The following is a 23,283-nucleotide window of genomic DNA, read 5'->3' on the forward strand; positions in this document are numbered from 1 at the left end:
AAGATCTTTAGGGTTTGAAGGATTTAGACAAGATTGTAGAATTCGGATTTGATCGAGTGAAAGCCTTCGGACTAGGGGTGTCGTGCAAGGGAGTAACGTGAAACAATGGATCATATTGATAAATATTTGGTTCAACAAGTGTGTGCTTGAGATTAATTCAACCGGGTGAAAGCCTTGACACAAGGAGTAACAACAATAGGTGAATTGAAGCGGCATTGTAGGTGTCTTGATCAATCTTTGATCAAGTTTTTTGGAGGTGCTAGACTCAAGAACAAATTTAGAGTTTGTGGGATTTGATTTCTCATCTCTTATATACATACATTTGCAAAGTAAGATTTATTATAATAATATCTCAATTCGAATTTCAATTGAGGGAAGACCTACCCATAACAAATCCTTGTACTCTCTCTCTCTCTCTCTCTCTCTCTCTCTCTCTCTCTCTCTCTCTCTCTCTCTCTCTCTTTCTTTTATTTTGGTTCGCAAATTGTTGATTATTTTGATCTCTTGATCAACATTGTTTGGATAATAATTTTTGAATCATTGTGAAATTTGTGTTGTTGTAGTAATTACATGTCATTAGGTAGTGAATGGATTTCTAAGAACTACAAACACTATACAAATATCCAAACTTTGTTAATCGCAGGCATAATGTTCGACAAATAGTTTCAATTAGTTTTTTATGTGCTATTATCATTGGAGATAGACTTTTACTATTGTGGAGTATTCAATTAGTTGTGCTTAATTATTGTTGATTGACTTGTGGATTATTATCATAACATTGACACCTTTACGGATATCCAAGTTATTCAATAGTAGGTTCGGTTAGACAATTTTTGACTCAAGAAATATTTGAAACTTGTTTCCGCACATAAACTTTTCTAAATCAAATTTTTGAATAAATTTTGTAACTTGTGATCTATTCAACCCCCCTCTAGATCTAGGCATGTTGTCTAACATCGCAAACCCTCATACTGTAAAGCAAAAACAAGGGCTTGGGGGAACTATCATGGGCCACCCATGAACCCCAAAGATACAAAAACCCAATAATAAAACAGATTAATGTTCAACGAAGAAAAGGTGGACTCCTTTTAATTTCACCCTTCAAACCGACAATCTCCCAAGCAAGTGTAATCTTAACCGTAAAGATTTATCCAACGACTGACCGCACAACTCATCACACGCGTTTTATTGGTAACAAATTTTCCTATTTAAAGAAGAGAGTGCACCATTTCCAGGTATTCAAATTCTTTTTCATTCAAATTTCATTTCTTATTCTCTTACTGACTTTAGCATTATAGTGTTAACCTTGCATGTCAGGCCCCTCTCGACCACATGGAAAACAGCGAACCACTAGAAAGGAATTCATCTTCTCCTATCAAATCTAGTTCAAGACCAAAACAAAATGTATATGGTGTGTCGAACCAAAGAAGAAAAAAATTGAAATATTTGTCAGAATTGTACAGCACGTGTCATATGAATGTCATACAGGTGTCTAACACCAATTTAAAGAATATCATAAAAAATTAAACTATTGTTAGAAACTTTGTTTGAGTTTTCTAAATGCATTGTACTAGTCCAAGTGTGAGACACTCTTAAATTTTAAATTTGTAAACACTAGGAAAAGAGCCAAATGTTAATAGTTCTCAAAAGAGCTAGATGTTAGTAATAGTTTTGAAACAGAACCTGTGAAATGGGCTACTTATTCTTTGTCTAAATGCTGCAGACACAATCACTCACATCTGTTTTCTTAGCATCATACTCATCTATTAACATTAGACAGTTAAAGTGTAAAATCCAATTATAGATTCTAAATGAAGACAACTACATTCTCCCACACACACACGTAATGGTGGGGCCTGGTTATTAGTTAGCCTAAATGTAACTAACTAGTCAAACTCAATGGCAGTATTATGTTTTATCATCATGAAATATGAATAGTCATATCAACTGATTCATTGATTCACTTATAATGGTGAAAGAGAACTACTAGTTATCTACAAAGAAAATGAAAAAGTATGATTATAGAAACAATTATAACACTGGTTTAGAGTTTTTCAAAGTTTCTATTCATTATTATTATTATCATAAAAGTATACAAAACAGTAAAAAGGAATTATCTAATCAATCAAATCATAAAAAAAAGGAATGTAATGTACTGCAAGCAAGGGTGGCTTGACAACATATATCTTTCTGTGAACTATGCTGTTACAAAGACACTCGTGCCATAACTTTCTTTATTGTTGTCAAAAGTTTAGACAAACTAGCTCAAAAGCAGGATCAAATCATATCATCAATATGCATCTCACACAAGTAACTTTCCATCAGACAAACTTTTTTCAAATCAACATATTGTATGTAACATATTTAGTAATAATTTCACTAGAAAACATCATTAAAAAAAAGCTTACTTACTAAAGTTACTTGAAAAACATAAACAAAAAAAAGTACTACTATTACTACTGCTGCATGCAATGCAATACAAAATAATGCAGGTGTGTGAAAATGCAACTCATCTAGATAGTTTAAAAGAGAGGGTAACCAAAATCAAGTGATGGAGAATAGTTTGTTGAAGAAGAAGCTTGGTCATTGAGGATTCCATAGCTTGGAGTGAGGTTTTCAATGATGGGATAATTTGGAAACATTAATGTTTCCATGCATTCATCTTCATGAACTGTTAATGGATTGTTGTTGAATATAGCTGAAAGTTCATTAGAATTCCAATCTAAGAAACCTTCACTTGGAGAATAAGAAAACTCTGAAAAACTAGTGACCCTTGTTGGCATTTCTTGAGAAAATGAAGGGATGCCAAAGTGTGATTGAATTTGACCCTCCATGGAAACTTTGTTGCTATCACCAACTTTTTCATCACTTGAAGCAGAACTAACAGTGCTGTTTCTGAAACAGTTATCAGGCACTATGCATTCAAGATAGCCAGAGTTGTTATTAGTACTATTAGTAGTTTCATTGGAGAAGAAGAAACTATCATCATGATTTGATGATGATCCATGTGTTGTTTTTTCATGATCAAAAGTACTCATGATGATCATGTTTTGATCTTTTTCAGTAGTGAGTGAAGTGTTGTTGAGGTGAGAAAAAGTAGCATTTTGATTGGTTTGAGTAGTGGTTGTGAGTAACTGTGAAGCTGGTAAGAGAGTTTGAACATCAATAGGAGAAGAAACAAGGGTGTGAAAGTTTATAGTATCAGTGTAAATGAAATTTGTTCTAGCTTGATTTCCTTTCATGGAAATGGCAGCTCTATCATAAGCAAGAGCAGCTTCTTGAGCAGTATCAAAAGTACCAAGCCAGTGTCTTTCTTTGGTTGTAGGGTCTCTGATTTCAGCAGCATATCTACCCCAAGGTCTTCTTCTAACACCAAGAAACCTTCCTGGTTCGGTTTGTTTTCTTCTACCTCTTTTTTCACCACTAGGTAATGTGTTGGTGTTCCTTTGAAGTAGTGACAGACACATTTGTGTTTGATTTGTTTCATGATATGCTTTGAAAGATGAATCTGATGTTGGTTTTTTAGAGGTTGACATGGCTGAGAAAATGGCAAAGAAAATATGGATTGAAATGAGGCTGCAGAAGGTGAGAAGTTTCTGTTATGATGAATGAATGGTAGATGATTTGATTTGAAGGGTCTTTTAAAGACAGTGACTCTTACATTTTAAAATATTAAATAAAGTTGAGACGGGTTAGGTATTTGTTTGTACTCTTTAAATTCTCAATAGGTCCTCAAAATTTAAAGAACGCTGACAAAAATATATATTATTTACTGACAAATTTTATGTTGATTATGGAATCGAAAGCTCAACTCGACATCTGTCCAACGTTTGATCTCAAATGTGAATCAGTCTCACTCACAAATTTTATGTTGATTACGGAGTCGAAAGCTCAACTCGACCCCTGCCCAATGTTTGACCTCAAATGTGAATCAATCCCAACTGATTGTTGAAAACGACCAGACGAATGAGCGATATGGTTTGAGTATTTTTATAATATAAATTGTAATTGTAATATTATATATATATATATATATATATATATATATAATATATATATATATATATATATATATATATATATATATATATATATATATATATATATATATATATATATATATATATATATATATATATATCATTTCTAATATTAAAATTCTTAATGCACTAAAATAATGACATCTAGTTTTCTCCATATATCTTTTACGCGCAACTATATGTTAATCATTCGAGTTAAAAGAAAACTACAATAGACAACAAATTTCTCCTTCAAAAAATTTAACATTACAATATATTTTAGATTAAGTTTGAACTCATAATATTTAATTAAATTAAAAGAGATTTCTTATCTTTTTACCGATGACTTCAGATATTATATAGTTATCTGATCGAACTGCCATAATTAATATTAATAACAATTTTTGTATAAGATTCATTGTTTGAAGGATCATAGTGTACTTTCCACCCACTTTATTAAAATCTTTCTTTATCTTATTTCCATTAAATCACTAGCTCTTGATATGATATTTACTTAAGGCTCACAACTTAAGAGTGAAAATAAAGATTCCCCTTCACTTGTCAAGTTACTTAAAATGTGCTCTACACAATTACACTTGTGTGTTCATATTTCTTTGCAACAGTCACTATCTTTAATTCCTAGTTCCAATGACACTCTAAAAATGCATTTTCTATATGTAATTAGAATGAGCACAAATACATATAATTAGTAATATATTTAACCAAATGAATAATGTCTAGTTTATTGATCCAATTATTGCATCATGTACATATACAATCTATTGGGATTTGATAAGGATGGATCAAATTAAATTTCTATGCATATCAGTTCACGTGTATAGGCTCAGCTAATCAATTAACTACCTGAAATTGACCTTGTCAACTCTATTGTGCTTTTACCAATACAATGGAATATAATTTTAGAAAAATGCATACTTATCAATAAAAAATTAACCTGATAAAAATTGCATACTTATGAGTCATCAATCTTACTTCCTACAGTATCAATGTTCTAATAAATCGGAAGAAAATATTTATTTATAAAAATAATATATTTAATATTTTATTAATTTTTAAGCAAGGTAAGGCTTAATCAAATATAATTAAACATTAGAGAAAATTGTTCTGGATCGTCCATAAAAAAATATTTAATAGCGGAGCAAGAGGAATAAAGTGCAAACTATATAGTCTTTTTTTCCTCTTTGAGTTGAAAATTTCATATGTGAAAATTTTACTAGTCGTCGAGATTAATCTGACGGCGGATCGTGATCCACGCTTTCAATTACTAATCATTTCTCCTATTTATAAGAGAAAACACGTCATTTCTCGGATATTCAAATTCGTACATTACTTTTCAATTTTATATTGACTTGAGCGTTCGAGTGTTAATTTTATAGGTCAATTTTTCTCTATCACATCGAAAGTTTAGGATTAAAACAGCAAATTTTAACTCTTTTATTTATCGATCAACTCTGATTTCACTATAGAGCATGAATTGTTCTTATATTACATGCGTATCACAAACATCAATTCTAATATTGATAGATATTGACCTAGTAATGAAGGTATGTTTATTTTTGAAGAACTTTCCTATAGGTAGTTGGTTGAATTGGTTGAATGATTGGTAAAACTGAAACCTTATTATGGAGGAATGAATAATCCAAAGACACAAAACGAGAAAAAGAAAAAACAAGCACGTAGTTTTGTCTACATACTCCTAGAGAGTCTCAAAACATTTGAATTTAGAGGTATATAATTTCAGCTTCACACTCACTAGTACATGTGAATCCGCATTTTATGCAAAAATAATGATTCAATTACATCTTAATCTCTTGTTTTCTTCATGATTTTCAAAGGGAGCAGTTAAAATTATCTCTAACTGCACGCAAAATTATCTAACAATTTTGGATACATGTATGAGCTTTTCCTGTCTTGTGTCACGGAAACAACCACACATTAGAGTATACAAATTATTATGTCCTATTTCGAAGGACCCACAACTCAAATATTTTGATTCTTTATATGTCCTATATATGTTTTATTTCATATTCCACTGTGTATCAAACTGATAATACCATTTGATGGCAAATTGATATGTCCGTTTTGTCTAAATCCATTTTTTTTTAAAATCTAGAATAGAAAATGGTGTGAGATATATAGTGTAAGATGCAGACTTAAAGCTTTGCTGAAGAACATATCAGCATAAATTGAACATTTTTAATTTGAAAATTACAAAAATTTATGTTAAGGCCCACTGCAACATTCCACAAAAAACCGAGCAACTCGCGACGAATATATTAGAAAATGCAAATTAAATTTTTTTATTTATCCATAAAGAATATGAGTAAAATAGATATGTTCAACTGATTAGATTTATTTTATCATTTTTAATTATAATAATACTTTTTTTTATACATATTTAGTCAAATTTTGGTGGTGCTATGTTTTAGACATGGTAACTTTTGTGAATAAAATGAGGGATAACATAAAATTATGGTGAAAAAGTGATTCCACAGTTCGTTCGTGTAATATTATGCTTTTTGGTTAATCACCTTTACTGTTTCTTGTTTCTGATCTCCAAAAGCCATTATAAATTAAAAAGCAGTAGTCAAAAGTGCAATGAAAAGTTTAAAGGACATTTACAAGTTGAATTAGACTAACCCAACTCACAAAACTAAAGCATAGAGAGGGACACATAGGATGGAAATGTATAATTTTTCTCTCTTAATTGGCCTACAATCACATGCCTATATTGCATTGGAAATAGCACATTACAATCATAGATTCTTATGGAATGGGTCAAACTATGAATATACTTTCTCTCAGAAAACAAATCAAAAATTGTATTTTATTGATAGAGTTTTTATGTAGGGTCTTTTACTTCTTAATCGAGCATTACATAATTTGTATTTCTTTTTCTTTTGAATATTATTTTTATAAAATATTTAATAGCGGTTGTCTTTTTTTATACTCATACTATAATTTTTTTAACATATTTATCTTTAAAATTCTTTAATATTTTAATTTAAGACGATTGAGAATGTAGCAAGTGTGAATAGTGTGGATAATAGTTATATATTGATTATAAATGTGGAGACTTGAACATTTATAAATGAAAGAATTCATCCACCTATCATCTTAAGATTTTGGGTAAATATGTGGTGTGTCTTTCACAAATGTGTTGCTCTAAAAAGAAGAAGTCTCACAATGTTCAATGTTTTCTAGTGAAAAACTTCTCCAACACATGGTATCAAAGTCTGGTTCGAGTAATGGGTGAGTAGTGTGTGGAAGTCTCACATTGGTTGGAACTTGGAAATGTAGAGACTTGAGTATTTATAAGTGGAAGAACACATACCTATCACCTTAAGATTTTGGTTGAGTATGTGGTATCTTTCTCACAAAGGCGTGTTGCTCTTAAAGAAAATATCCAAAGTGAAAAATGCTCTCTTGCGTTGACCCCCAGAATTAGCCCCAACAGTGGTATCATGAGCCTTTGGTTCGAGTAAAGGGATCAACTTAATTGTATCGAAATTCCCTACTGGATAGGAGTGACCATAGTTCCCTAGTGAGAAACTTTCTCAATTCATGGTATCATGAATCTTTGGTTCGAGAAAGGGACCGATTTATTTATATCGAAAGTCAACCGCACCATAAGGATGATGAGTAAGAAATGTTTTGTTGAAAAGTGTCAACGGCACCACAAAGGTGGCGAGTAAGAAACGTTTCGTTGAAGAGTGTCAACAGCACCACAATGGTGGTGAATAAAAAACGTTATGTACAGTATAAGAGCTAGTGAAAATAGGAAGAGCTTCCACTTGAGGGGGAGTATTGTGGACTCACATTTGAGATTAGTGTTGAGAATGTACCAAGTTGAGTAGTGTGGATAATAATCTCACATTGGTTAAAAATATAGAAATTTGAGCATTTATAAGTGACATAGTCCACTCACCTATCACCTTAAGATTTTAGATAAATATCTGGTGTGTCTCTCACAAAGATGTTACTTTAAAAAAAGTCATATAATTTTCAATACTCACTAGTAAAAAACTCTTCCAACAAAGACAATATTAAAATTCAAATTCATAATATTAATAATATGCATAATTTAAGATGAAATATCACCACATATTTATTCTCCTCTACTTATTATAAAAAATTCACATTTTACATAGTTAAGATATGTAGTCGTTATAGATATTAGATATATTAATTATTTAATAAATTTAAAAAATAATTTTGTTAATATTAAAAATCAAAGGTAGTGTTTGTTACTTCATCACTTAAAAAAAATATAATAGAAAATTTATTATCATGTTGTCCATCTCTTTGTTATTTTAGCTTGATTCTCCGCTAATTGATTCCACCAATGTTACTTGGTGATATCATTTCCTCACGAGCGTTTTCAATATGTGGATCAATACTAATTGAGTTCTACATGATTTTGTTAGTTATAATCTACCAAAACTTTGGGTGACTTTAAAATAATCTTTTTGAGTAACTTTGAAATTACCTTTTAGGATATATTTAATAATGATTTTGTCTTGTATCTTTTAGGAGAAAATTTTCCCTACAATTTTGTTCACGAAAATTATTCAAAGTATTACCAATTATCAAGATTTGAAAAATAAAAGGATTCTTTTTTAATATTCTACATCAACATTAAAGTTGAATATTTTGCTTTCAGCCTAAATAAAGCCCTTCTAACATTTCCATAGATAAAGATCTATATATTCCTAAAAATAACCTTAAAAGGCAACAATGTCTAGTAATCAATTTATTGGATCAACCACACTTTTATTGAATATGTCGCCATTGTATCACTATTCCCCATCTTTAATAGCATCTTTAATAGCATAAGTGTGAAAATAAGTGACATGTCTCCCCTAGCAAAATTATGAATGAAATGAAAGAACTTTGATTGGCCTCAAAGACACCTAGCATTCCTATAACAATAGTTTCATAGGATTATACGCTCGCCACGATTCGAAAGTTAAACTAGATTGCAATCTTCACCTAAATCCCAAATAATCTTCATAAAAAATGGAAAAAGAAAGTATCAAACATGTACTCGTGTAGGGTATGAACTTGAGCTCGTAGAGACACAGAAGTTGTTGTAGGTAGAAAAACGTCTTGAAAATTTTAGCAAGAAAGTGTGTGTAAAAGGGAAAAAGTTGGGTTCATACTTTTAAATAGGAGAAACTATGGGTAATCAAAGGTTCCCTAGGTTTTCAAATACATGTGAAAGGTTCTGCACGTTTTGACATGTACCAGAAAATTAAGGTCAGTTAGGCGTCCCAAGGATAAGTCATCAATAATGACATTAAATGTCTCACATGCCTCTACTCTAACATACGTTTTTGATATTTTTCATCTGACGAATGACTCATGGTATGACACCTTTAAATACGTAAAGACTCTCTTGAGGGACTGAGCTAGTCTCTCGCCTAAGGGACTCAACTAACCTCTCGCCTGAGGGATTCAACTACTCTCTTGCCAGAGGGACTATACTAATCTCGTATAGGGAATTCCACTGGTGTTCCATATTAAGAGCTCAACTTAAGATTGTATCGCTTACGATCCTCCTATGAGGCATATATAAGATGAATAAACTAAATCGCTATGTTATTCTCAAGCCCTCATGCTTGAGGGACCATGTATAAATTAATTTGTAAAAAGGCCTTAAAAGGTGACACTGAGATCTTTAATCACCCATTTATCGGATCAACCACCCCTTTATTGAATATGTCACTCTTTTATTAAATGAATCTCCTTTCTCCAAGTTTAATCGCCTAAGGGCATAAATAGGTGAAGTGTCCTCTCCATATAATGACACAGAAAGAGTCATGGGATATGTGGATCACGCTCCCCTGAATAGTAGAAGGGAATTTGTCCATTCCCTTAGCAGTTGTTATCCCAATGAGGCCTAAGATCCATGACCCATATGGAAATAAATATCCCACCAGCATGGTTAATAAGAGGATTAACAACACAAAAATACACACATATATTAGCTTTACACCCCAAGTCAGCTAACTCTCAACCCTACAACAACTTGAAAGCCTTGGACATCCCTTAACCTCGAAGAATTATCATGCATTTGTACTTTTAGCAAGTAAGATTGACACCTCTCTTGGGGCCCCAACAAAATTAACATGGGCCATGATCACAACATTCAACCATATTATTGTCTTCGTGTCCATCCCCCTTATCTATCATGGTGAACAAAAATATAATGAATTTGGCCAACGAGGAATCTAACAGTGAGAAAAGTGTCATAGCATAGATGTACGTTGTTATGGATAATCTTAGTCGCCGTTAACAAACCTTAGAGAATAATGTCCTTCAGATGCAGCAGCGCCAACACAAAACAAAACATGGATGTCTAACTAGAGATATTGGATCCCCATCCTCTATTAGATGAAATATAGGAAGTGCTCGTCTAAAAGAACTTCGAACTGCCATCATTGGCTAAGTTTGATGGATGTAGCAACCCATACAAACATGTGGCCTCCATCAACACTCAGATGACCATCTTTAGGGAACCATCTGAGATTGATTTCAACCAGGTAGTTGCACTCACCATTTTCACTCAAACAAGTTACCATCTTGCTCGAAATTCCTCTCTGATGCTAAGCCCCATGGTCTAAATGTTGATTACTTCATATCCACCATTTAATTTTATTTTTAGGTCAAGTTCCATTCCTGGGTTCTTGAGAAATATTCCATACTTTAAGCCAATCAATAGCTCATGAGTGTGGAGAAGACAACAATGATGAGTTTGGGAGTTGAACCTGTGGTTGATTCCTCCTAAAAAAACGAGTTGCAGAAGTTTATTTTCGATGGCTGAAGGTTGAAGACAACCTCAGGTATTTGTTGGCTCGCGCGTTTTCAAAAACTATATGTTGGCAACTTTTGATTGGTTGTTATGCGTGCATTTTGTTTTTAATGTTTGATTATAATATTTATTTCATTGAACGCGCTAGTAGTCACCAAAGGGCGCTTGGTCCAGCGAATGGGGGTTGACCCCAAGGTCAGGGGTTCAACCTCTAGCACCCCCCATGTTATTTTTTCTATTTTTCTTTCTTTTCTTTTATTTTATTTCTTTTCTTATTTCTTAACCATTTTATTTCAATTTCATTTTATTTTTTTCATCACTCATATTAATTTTAATCAAAATATTTTCCAAACACACTTGACTTATTTTTTCCCCTTTTATTTTATTCCACACTTGTTTTATTTTGTTTTGATTTATTTTGTTGACTTTTCATGCTTTTATTGATGGTGGTTGATGAGGTCTATTTGATCATGACTTTGGCTTTTTTAAGGTTGATAAAACCTTCAATACTTAAAATCTATCAAAGAATGATCAATGGATCATTCATGATACTTTGAGGTATTGATAGGTTGCCTTTATTTAACCATATTTAATTTATTTGATGTATATATGAAGCCATAACTTGTCTTTCTAACTTGTTGATCCATTTGACTTGTTTTGTTGACTACTAATCCTCTAACACTTATGTTTCAATGTTTAACTTGTACATAATTTAATCATTAATCAACTATTAACTTGTAATCATTGAGGGATATAATCTTCCATTTGTCAAATCATTGATAGATGGACTTGGGATTGTATAACTTTCATTGTTTCAAATCTATTGTTAGATGATCATGGATCATCTTCAATACTTTACATAAATGATAAGTTCTTCCTTGATGCGCCATATTTTGAGTCCTTTGACCTATGGATAGATAATCCTCAAATGTTTACTTTGTACATTTAACAAACCACTAACTATACATAATTAACCTTGATATTGTTTATCTTTGTTATTGTTGATCTGTGTTTATCATCTTGTGGTTTACTTTTATGTCAACTTTATATTGCATTGTAATTTACATTCAAGTACCCATCATTATTATCATTGTATATCTCTCATGTATATTTATCATTGTCATTTATTTATTGTTATCATACAATATAAAACAACAAAAATATGATAAAATTATAAGACCAAAAAGATGCATTTCACTTGTAATCAACTTTGGACTTAGAGGATTTCATTTAGGACCATTGCTTGGAGATCTTGCCCTAATCTTTTGACACTTTGCCTTAACCTTGGATTTCATTTGTAACTTATAATCTTTCATTGTAAGAATGACATCATGTTAGCTTATGTCACTTTTGCATTATCCACTTGTTAGCTTAGGTCACTTTTGCATACACAAGGCTTTCTCTTGGGCTATCTTAGAATGAGACTCTTTACTTTTTTGCTTGGTTACCATGTAAATATTCATGCACGTCACAATTTCAAAATTAAAGTAATAAACCCTTGATCCAACATCAAGTGACATTTTTCATAATCAAACTCAAAAAACAATAAAAATATGATTAATATTGTGCACAACGATCCTTAAATGGCGGGGAATAAGTAAGGGTGGAGCTCTTCTACCCTTACTCTGATTATTTTGGACACGAGACGTTTGGCTTGTTTATCTAGAATATTAACCTCCATACATATAATTTAGTGCAATCTAATTACAAACACTCTTTTCATAAACCCTTCTTCAAGGTAAAATCAACGCAACTCATCAAAACTCGTTTTTTCTCCCTAGGGCATCACACCGAAAACCCTTTTCTCAAAGGTAAAATCAACCAACCCATAAGCATTTTCTACTCCAAACTACAGAGCTTTGATTCTCCATCACCCGGTGAATGATACGTAGGCACAAGAACCCCAATCCTTGGCGACCACAATAGTACAAAACCCAAAATCTCATTCTTTCACACTTTTTCCTAATAAATAATAAAGACATTTTTTATAGATAAATACCCACACACGCAGACAACTTAAATAGCTCCCATGGAGTAACGTGGACATGAGGGGTGTTAATACTTCCCCCTTGCATAATCGACTTCCGAACCCAATCTTGGTTGCGAGACCAATCAATATCCATATACGTGCCCTTCCCTCTATGCTTTCCTTTTCTTTTTCCTAAGGGTTTTACCAACTATTACCCCTTTCCTTCTTTAGGAATAAATAAAATTCGGTGGTGACTCTTGTGTTTCTTTGCAAACGGTCAGTCCCGGTTTTGTTATCTGACCGAAACCTTGTGTGCAATAGAGATCATGCAAGAGATGTGTTTAATTTATATCGGAATCACATAGATGCATTAAGTCTATATTGGATATACAATCATGCATGTCTTACATTTAAGTTGTATCATAATCGCATAGATGCCCCAGTGCATCGAGTCGAAATCTTATAGTACCCCCATGATGCACCCCGATATTGGATTGGCATCTGGCGTTAACTATGAACTTGCAAAATCCATGTGCCATTAATTATGAACTGATGGTATCTTGAAGCCACAACCTCAGTAGGCGCCTCGACAAGAGGGAGACGTTAGGAAGAAATTAGGTCAGAAGGTGAATTGCAAATCTTTGGCAGAACTTCATGGAAATCGCATTCAGACTCCGATATAATCCTAGATCTATATATGAGACTCTTCAGTTTGCCATTCTACTAAGTTTCTAAGAGAATCAAGGATCCGGATTTTGGAGAATCGTAGTTGAGAAGATGATTCGTTGAATCAAGTATGACGGATCTTGGTGTTTTCTTTTGAGCGCTTCCCGATTTAGAGATCTGAGATGGTTTTGAAAGGTGATTCCAGATTCAGTAAAAATGTAGGAATCAAAAGTTAATTTTTTCTTGATTCGGTAACCTAAAGAGGATACGAACAGGTAAACCAAAGATTTGGATCTGAACCACAAGAATCTAGATCCATAACTTATGAGTTTGTTAGATAGGTTTGTAAAGAGAACATGATTTTTCATGGAAATCATAGGAATCAAAAGTCGATTCCACTGACGGCGCCACTGTTTCGTCCAGGAAGCTGAAATGGATGCTCTAGCTCCGCTTTGGAACCAATAATGGAGATAGTTGGATAACGGGTGATCTTGAATGGTGGCTTTAATCTTATTTACGGTGGAGAAGGATGGATTTACATGGTTAGCACTCCAACATCCAAGTCAGCTCAAGATTCAAGATGAGTATAGTGAAAGTGGAGATCAAAGATTGTACCTTACTCTTAGCACGAGAACTATTTTTATACTTTGGATCAAGTAGAGTGGATTCGAGATGGATTAGGCCTTTGGCCGGTCCAAAAAACCTATAAGGAGGATGACTCACTCTAGTCACCCATTATCAGCCCAAAATCCAGGGCACATGGGTTTGTAGGCCCCAAACCAATCTTCTTAGCAAACTGTTGATCAAGTAACTAAACCTATAAATACCATTGGTAGATAACCGAGTAATTCATTCGCTCATTTAAAAATCATAATAGAGAGCACTCTTGTGCATCTCACTGCCTACAGAGTAACCTCTATTGTACTCACCTTAAGTACAATACATTAATTTTATTTATTTAAAAAAGTTTTCCTTTCAATTTATCATTGAGAAGCATAAATTATTTTTTTCTCATATTTTTTAATCTTTTTATTTGACTTAATTTTTTTAATTAAAATAATCTTGTTCTAAGTTATCCAAATACCTTAGTTTATCGGATTAATCCACTAAACTAACATATAGGCATGCCTCTACTCTAGAGCATTGTATAGATGCATGATTCACATCTTCACATGAACCTTAGGCATGCATTCAACGGTCCTCGACAATCCAAGTTGAAACAACCGAATTTGTTCTTACTATTACGTCTATATAAGAGTGAATCTAGGTATTCACTCATTCACAATTGTAAGAATTCCACCTCTCTCAAATACTGACTTTAGCATTGAAGTTGTAACCTTGAAGGAACATGTTTCTCCGATCCATTGGGGAATCAATCCCTGTAGCGAGAGCCTTTCCACATAGGTCATACTTAACTTCTCATCCATGTTTTGTTCCTATAGGGAATATTGGTGTTGTTTGTGAGAATTGTTTTTTGATTTTAAAAATATTATTCAATGAATCTATTTGATCTCAGTTGTTGCGCCTTCTTAACCTATTTCTTTTACCATTTTGACAATTCTAACTATTTTCTAAATGAAACTATTTTTTGCTACTTTCTTTTATGGATGTTTCTAAAACAACTACTCACCTAACATTTTTCTTGATGTTTGCTCAACAATGTTAATCCTCCAATATAACAAACACATCACAAGTTTTTATTCTTGCGACCAAAGAACCTCCTCAACACCAAGATTCATAAGCTTTAATCGTGATTCCTCCAGCAATAAGGGCATCACATCATATCACAACTTCTTATTCGATTGTTCAATATTCTCTTCCAATTCCTTTATTCCAGCATCATGTTCCTCCTACTCATTTTTTGCTTCCTTCGCCACAACATCAACTTTGTCTTTGTTAACCTTAGGTTCCACCACCATTGCATGACCTCCAGCAACTTCAAGCATTGTTCGGAGCTCCAGATGAAAATGAACACATTTTAAACACCTTAAACCTATTACAACACCAAAACATGAGGATTATTTGCATAAAAGTGAACCAATTGAAAAAACCAAGACATAGTGCAACTCATCTAAAGGTGTTGCAACATGGCCACTCCAAGTCCAACCCGATGGATGCTCTTGTCGACTCAGAGTCACAACCATGAAGATCGCAAGAGTTTCTAAAAAGGAATCATCATCGTCATCATGACAACGAATATTCTCCTCGTGACTCCATAGAAGGAGACAACATTCATACGTCAGCTGAAGATAGTTTTCCTAGGAGAACTTCTTCCCATCATTCTCAAAGGGGAAACGAGTATGGTACCGCTAACTATGTTGTTACCCAATGAAGGAGGAACCCGTTCACTAAATACATCATAGACTTCAAAATCTCAAAGTTTTTGTAAAATCCCCCAAATCTAGAGAATTATTATTGAAACAGAATCATGCGCAAATGGAATTTACAACATTCCACCATTAATATAGAATAAAAAATAATCCCATGAAACTGATATAATATATGCGCTCAATACGTATTCAAGAGCGAAAACGATTTTGAACTCCCAACTTCGTAACACAACGAAAGCAACAAAAGAAACAACAACATAGAAATTATAATACCTCGATATTATAGAATGTATACGAAACTCAAAAGTAAAATCGTAACAGCAACATGTATGCACAATGGGAAAAGAAAATCGAAATAGAATATAACTTAAAATGTAACAAAGCTCTCGAACATAACCATTATTGAGTCGTTGAAATAGAGTGAGACCCAATTGTGAGTTTGGATCGATAACGAGTTTGTTGAAAGTTGTGCGTATGGAAACGATGGCTTTCAGATTCTTGGACAGAGGCAGTGGTGCGTTTGAGTGCAGAAAATGGGTAGTTAGGATGGTTATGCGTGAGCAGTATAAAATGGAAGTGGTGTAACGATGCTTATCACAATGGTTTGGAGTTGTGATGTTGTGTTGTTAAAGGTAATGGTTAGAAGCAGATTATGCATACGTGAAACCGAAAGCATGTGTATGGTATGAAGGAGGAAAACATGAGGATGGATGGATCTCGAATGTAGGTGGTGGATGAACGTGACCGCCATTTGTTGGTGTGTGTTAGTCGCATGGTGAAAAGTGAAGGAGAATGAGTATGAGGGTGTGGTTGTGAAGAGATTAACATGAAGGTTTATGGTGAAAGGAAGTTGAGTTATAGTCAAGATGGTGGTCCTAATCAAAGCATGTGACGGATGATGGCCAAAGTTAGTCGAACCATGGTGGTTAGCGTTGCAGTGCAGTTCATGGTGTTGATGGTTGTCGGAATGTCACTACTACAAAAAACACATTTAACCTTGAACGTGAAATGAATTTAACCTCGAATATAGAGGCAAGGTAACAAATGGCGTCATGAAAAGTGGCAACTTTACCCCTCGGTTTTTTAATAATCGTGGGGTAAAGTTATCTGCATATGGATTTGATCCCTAGCATCTTCCTCTTTATTATTTTTCAGAAGTAGATGGTGTGCCCAATATTAAATCTCGGTTTTTGAGTAAAACGAGGTAATATCGCCACTTTTTTTACCTCAATTATATTTAAAGACCAAGGGGATGACTTTAATTTTTATACTTTCATTTTTACTTGTATTACAGAGCCATAGCACAAAATATAGAACCACATTTTGCAGATTTTTGAAGCAAAAACTTGTATATTTTGGTAATATCTCAAACAGAAACATTGTACCACAAATATTAATTGTTTACACCAAATGCAAAGAAAAAATGGCACACACCTTATAGTTTTACAACAAAAATAAAACAAATGATTAACCAATAAATAAATAACCAAAATGGAAACTCTTGTAGTCTATCCAAAAGTTTTAAGCTAAGATTTGTCACTAGTAGTTGAGCTTATATAATTTAAACAACATTTGAAACCGATTAGGACAATCTTCAACAATATTAAGTCTTTAGTAAAAGGAATAAAAATTATCAAAATGAATAATTATAAATTACTAAGTAATATAAAACATGTACTTACTAGTTTTCCCATAACCCCTCTTCATGATATCATTTTTCTCAGATGAATGACGTATATGTGTTGCGAAACAAGTGAGGCTCATAGTTAAAATCTTGATTTTCATCAATACTATTATGAAGCTATTTTCCATAAAGAACAATTGACCATCTAGTGTTAGAAGGATCAAACATAAAAAAATTGTTTTGCTTGAGTTGTCATGATGAATGGTTTGTTCTTATAAGTTTCCTTTCAAAGATCGGCCCATGTGAATCCTAATTTATCGGTTTCTACACCAGTGTTAATGTCAACCTGTAGAGGGATATTCATTACCTTCAGGTTTATTGACTAAACCAAAAGTAAACATACAATTCGAGTCTCCACCGTACTTTTATTTGTCCAAAGGAAAGGCTAAAAAAGCGAACAAAAGCCAAGTAAGAAGTTTTATCAAATCAAAAACTAATAAGAATGTCAGAGATCTAGGTAAGGGGGTTGGTTATGAAATGGGAAGGTTTTAAGCACCCAAAACATCCTTAGTACTCTAAGGGAACCTCTTTTTGCAAATGTGTGTTGTAGGTTGGTACTTGTGAAAATATGTGCAAAGGATTGGAGGGATGAGAAGAGAATAGATTATATTTACAAATTTGTTGTTTGAATGGATGAACCCATTGCCTACATACCATCACAAAGGTAGGATCAAAACCTCGTAGTTCAGGGTAAAAATCACAAAGATTGGTGAATTGATTTGATCAAAAGCCTTAAGGTCTTTTGTTATCAAAGGGAGAAAACTCAATCTAAACCAACAATCCATCATGTGAGGAGAGCTTTAACATACTAGTGAGGGGTTAACCCTATAATAAGTATGGAAGACTTATAATCCAATCACTAAGGATAAGGTGAGGTTTACATCAACCACTATGATAACTCAAACCTATGACTAATGTTTATGAAAAGTTCTAACAAAGGTGGCCATTGGAACCACAAAGTCAACTTGAAGTGAGTTGTATTTACAAGTTAGATTTATTTACAAAATTAAGTCAAAGTTGGATTAAAATTTATTCACAATGAGTATTAATGAAAAGATTTTGAAAAGTGAAAGGCATAAGGCCTAGGTTTCTAACTTGAAACAAAGTAAAAGTTTGCACAAAAAGAGTTTGGCTTGGGTTAGAATGAGGAGAAGAAGAGAAAGGCTAGTCCTAAAGCATACAAGGGTAAGAGAAGTTATAAAACCCTTGGAGTTCCTTTTCTTGAAATCATAGAGATGATTCAAGATGCTCCTTTCCTTTGGACTTAGCAAGCACAATCAAGCAATCAAATAATTCAGATTCAAGCTCCTAGGATCTCCATTTGGCTTGTCTCTCTTAACTTGGTTACTCATGACAATGGTCCTTCTTACTATCTCAAGATGGAATTCCTATTACACAAGAACAAACATCACAAAGTTCATAACACAATAAGAGTAATGGACAAAGAATGAGTTTTGGAAAGGAAGTCCTTTGAAGTCAACTTTGAAATTTAGCATTCTAAAGGCATGAGGCCTAGTTGCTCTTCAACAAATTTAGCATTCTAAAGGCATGAGGCCTAGTTTCTCTTGAACTCCTTTAAGCATAGGTAAGTCCTAATTCTAAGTCCTTTCTCCTTTTTGCATTGGGTTCACACAAACAAAGACAAAACAAACACAAGACAACAATATATTTATGTACAATAATGAGCTCAAATGAGCAAAAGGAAAATGGCATAAACATAAAATATGTGCTCAAGTGAGCAAAGGGAAAAGCAATATGAATAAATGAGTAAGAAAGTAAATTGCATTAAAGTAAATTGCAAGAAATTAAATGCTCAAATTAAAGTTAATAATTAGTATGGTTATGTTAGTTTGTCATAAGACAATTTAGCGTTATGTTAAGCAATCGTAAGTAGACTAATGTAGTAGTCACACCTATCTGAGGCCGGTCAATAAAACTATAGGCAAATAAAAATAAGTTAGAGATCGTGACTAGTAAGCCAAGCTCCTACAACTTGCCATGCCAAAAGAAAAGAGAAAGGCCTTGTATGGATTTTAGGTTTTTTGCTTGACCAAGAAGCAACTTATCTTGGACACAAAGCAACTCACTTGATCTTGGATCAAGTTGAGTTTGATTTGGATCAAAGAAGGTTAAACCTCTCATATGTCAAGACCAACCATATGACATTAACTCATTGGCCAAAAAATAAAACGAAAGAGATGAAGATGAAATGAATGGAAAAAGAAATAAAGTGTCACTACGCCAAAAAGGTTTTTTAACAGCGCATCTTAGACAGCGCTTTTAAAAGAAAGCGCTGTCTAAGGTTAAAATAAAAATAAAACACGGAAAATGTTCTAAAAAAATAATGAAAGCGCTGTCTAAGGGGGGGTCTTAGACAGCGCTTTTAGAAAGCGCTGTCTAAGACCCCCCCTTAGACAACGCTTTTAGAAAGCGCTTTTAAATATAGACCTTAGTCAGCGCTTTTGAGAAAGCGCTGTTTAAAGTCTTTCAATTAAAAAAAATTAAAACCAAAAGCGCTGTCTAAGGTGGGGGTTTAGAAAGCGCTTTTGGAAAGCACTTCATGCTTCCAAGAAACCCAATAGCGAGGGACACAGCAGAGCTTCCATCTTCATCAAGCCCTAGCAGCTCCGCCAAAACCAGACCCTCTTCTCGCAAACACAAACCCTCCAAAGAAAACGATCCTCCTTCAGATCACAACATCATCGTCCCTTACTCCCTCTCCCATGTCAAATCCAAGAGTCTGTTACCACCAAGACCTCCTTCTTCCAACCCTCTCAAACGCAAACTTGCTCTCGACACCATCGCCGCCGAAAATTCACTCCCGGCAACTACCGATTCCGGCGTTAAGATTTTTCTCATCCATTTAGGGTTTTTAGATCTTGTTAATTTATTATCCGGTTTCTTATTTTGTATCTGTATGTGTTGTGTAGGTTATCTACAATCATTTTAGTAACTTTGAAAAATGATATTTAAGGAGTAGTATATCTTAAATTCTTGTTTTAGTAAAGGGTGTTTTCCATATCACAGCTATGCATTTTCAATATTGTTTTTCATTTCAGTTAGGGAACTGTGTTGAAATTGGTATACCGATGCTTCTGTTGGTCGTTGGATTGTCGCAAGTAAGTGACACGATAAAATCATAGTTGTTTTTATCAAATTAATATTTATTTTCTTCAGACAGACTAATTTGGTGTAAATTGCAGTATCTCAAGCATGTGCGACCATTTAGGGACATTCCTATCTTTGAACGTTTCCCAGTTTTGGTTTGTGTCACAATTGTTTGGATCTATTCTGTCATCTTGACTGCAAGTGGAGCTTACCGACACAGACCTTCCATGACACAACATAATTGTCGTACAATCTGTTTTTGTGATTTTTCTTTCAAGCCTGTGTGACTTGAGTGACCATGCAATCTGTTTTCAGTCGACTGGTGCATATAAGGCAGCATCTCGGTTGGCAATTGCCACTCCACCTCCTGCTTATATGTTGAGTCGAGGCATTGGTTGGCAGGTAAATTACCCGAAATGCTAATAACATTGATATGTTGCGGTTATATACGTGTTTGAGACTGAGAGGCTTATTAATTTTTCGTAGGGGATTGGTATCTTGCTTGATGGACTTTATGGAACGGGGACAGGTTCCACTGTTTCTGTGTAAGTTACTCGTCATTGAATTTCGAATACAAGTTGCTTGGTGTATGTCGATACTTTTGTCTTTCTATGATAGCTTGAACATTGTGGTTGGTTATTATTCCAGGGAAAATGTGGGACTCCTTGGCCTGACTCGAGTTGGAAGTCGCAGAGTTGTTCAAATTTCTGCTGGTTTTATGATATTCTTTGCTACTTTAGGTTGATATTAATGCTCCAAACACAATCTTCGCTACTAAAAGCAACAATTTTGATCCAATATATGGTGGCAAGTATTGATGAGAAAAAAAACCCGATTCACTTGCTGATTTTTTTCAACTTTCTGTTATCTGCAGGAAAGTTTGGAGCTGTATTTGCATCTATACCCTTCCCAATATTTGCTGCATTGTACTGCGTTCTATTTGGCCTTGTTGGTATGTTTTTGGCGTTTCAAGTGAACTTCATCGCCAATGTTTCACTATGCACTGATTATTGTAAAATTTACATCACTAATAATGTGTTTCATTGTTCATCGGGTGCCGTTGGAATATCATTTCTTCAGTTTACAAACATGAACTCCATGAGAAATCTCATCATCATTGGGCTCACATTGTTCCTTGGAATATCCGTTCCCCAATTTTTCGATCAATACTGGACTAATTCACGCCACGGCCCCGTTCACACCAACGCCCTATGGGTGTGTTTTCCCTAACACTATAATATTATCCTACTCAATTTGTAGACATTTACATTATAGTAATATTTATATATGTTTTTTTTTATCTTTGCAGTTCAATGCATTTTTAAACACGATATTCTCGTCGCCACCAACAGTAGGATTGATTGTAGCAGTGATCCTTGACAACACTCTTGAAGTTGAAAAATCGAAGAAAGATCGAGGAATGCCGTGGTGGGTGAAGTTTAGAACATTTAGAGGTGATAACAAAAATGAAGAGTTTTATACTTTACCATTCAATCTAAACAAGTTCTTCCCACCTACTTGAAGACGGTGTAGAGAAAATGAAGAGAGTAGAGTAGATTTTATTTTGGATCTGCACATTCCAGAATTCATGACTAACAAATGCTATTCTTCCTTTAACATCACCAATTTTTTTGTGTGGACCATATAAATTTTGGTCCAACAGAGGATTGTAAAAGCATTTGGAACCATGCTTTGTAGATTTCAATGGAATAAAAAATTTCCCTAGTTTATTATTCTTGTGTTGATGGAGGAAGACGAAGCAAATATAATAGGAGGGTCTTAGAAAGCGCTTTTGGCCAAAGCGCCGTCTAAGGAGGTGGGGCTTAGACAGCGCTTTTCAAAAGCGCTGTCTAAGGTATACCTAAAAAATTTAAAATAAGAGGGTCTTATAAAGCGCTTTTGGCCAAAGCGTTGTCTAAGGGGGGGGGGGGGGGGGGGGGGGGCTTAGACAACGCTTTTAAGATTTAAAAAAGCGCTGTCTAAACCTTTAGCAGCGGAGGTTTAGACAGCGCTTTAAAGCGCTGTCTAAGGCTAAAAAAAGCGCTGTCTAAGGTCTTGTTTGTTGTAGTGTGTCAAACACAATTAGTCAAAAGTGAATCAAATCATCATCAACCAATGCTAAACAGAAGAGAAATGAAGATCAGAAGTCAACAAGTCAAACATATTTTTTTGGTATTTTTTGAATTAAAAATAAATGCAAAATAAAATGGACAAAATATGGTTAAACCTCAAATTCAATTCAAATCAACTTCAACAAGTCCAATCAAATTCTCATAGGTCTAACATGGTCAAACAAGCTCTGACAAATTTTTTCAATAATTTTTGAAATCAGAAACTATTTTAAAACAATTAAAAACAATAGAAAATAACACAAATGAACTAAAATCTCAAATAAGTCTCAAATCAATTAAGAAATTGATGAGACCATTTTTCATTGACTTATCATGACCCATATGTGTTAAGAAAATATTTTTTGGATTTTTCAAATATCAAAAAGTAATTAAAATGAATTAAAAACTATCAAAAACCAAATAATTCACAAAAAATATTAAATGAAGTCACAAAATTAATTAAAAATGAAAATATGAAACTAGATTTTTCAAGAAAATTTTTGGCATTGGTATCATATTTTTGTGACTTCAAATAAAATATCTATGAATTTTTGAAATTAA

General features: G+C 33.6%; 1 protein-coding gene and 1 pseudogene across 1 annotated transcript; one reads left to right on the forward strand and one right to left on the reverse strand.

Moving 5' to 3' along the window:
• Positions 1–2,522: 2,522 nt before the first annotated feature.
• Positions 2,523–3,565, reverse strand: LOC127135161 (ethylene-responsive transcription factor ERF086-like). The gene has a single exon (XM_051061950.1). It carries the CDS (start codon positions 3,534–3,536, stop codon positions 2,523–2,525), a length of 1,014 nt encoding a protein of 337 aa, XP_050917907.1. The 5' UTR covers positions 3,537–3,565.
• A 16,911-nt stretch (positions 3,566–20,476) lies between these two features.
• LOC127135162 (nucleobase-ascorbate transporter 1-like) lies at positions 20,477–22,341 on the forward strand (annotated as a pseudogene).
• Positions 22,342–23,283: the final 942 nt, after the last annotated feature.

The sequence above is a fragment of the Lathyrus oleraceus genome, chromosome 4 (assembly GCF_024323335.1).
Source record: "Lathyrus oleraceus cultivar Zhongwan6 chromosome 4, CAAS_Psat_ZW6_1.0, whole genome shotgun sequence".
Lineage (NCBI taxonomy): Eukaryota > Viridiplantae > Streptophyta > Magnoliopsida > Fabales > Fabaceae > Lathyrus > Lathyrus oleraceus.

Excerpts from the sequence above, each read along its gene's own strand:
- LOC127135161 (XM_051061950.1), bottom strand. The coding sequence starts at position 3,536 with ATGTCAACCTCTAAAAAACCAACATCAGATTCATCTTTCAAAGCATAT.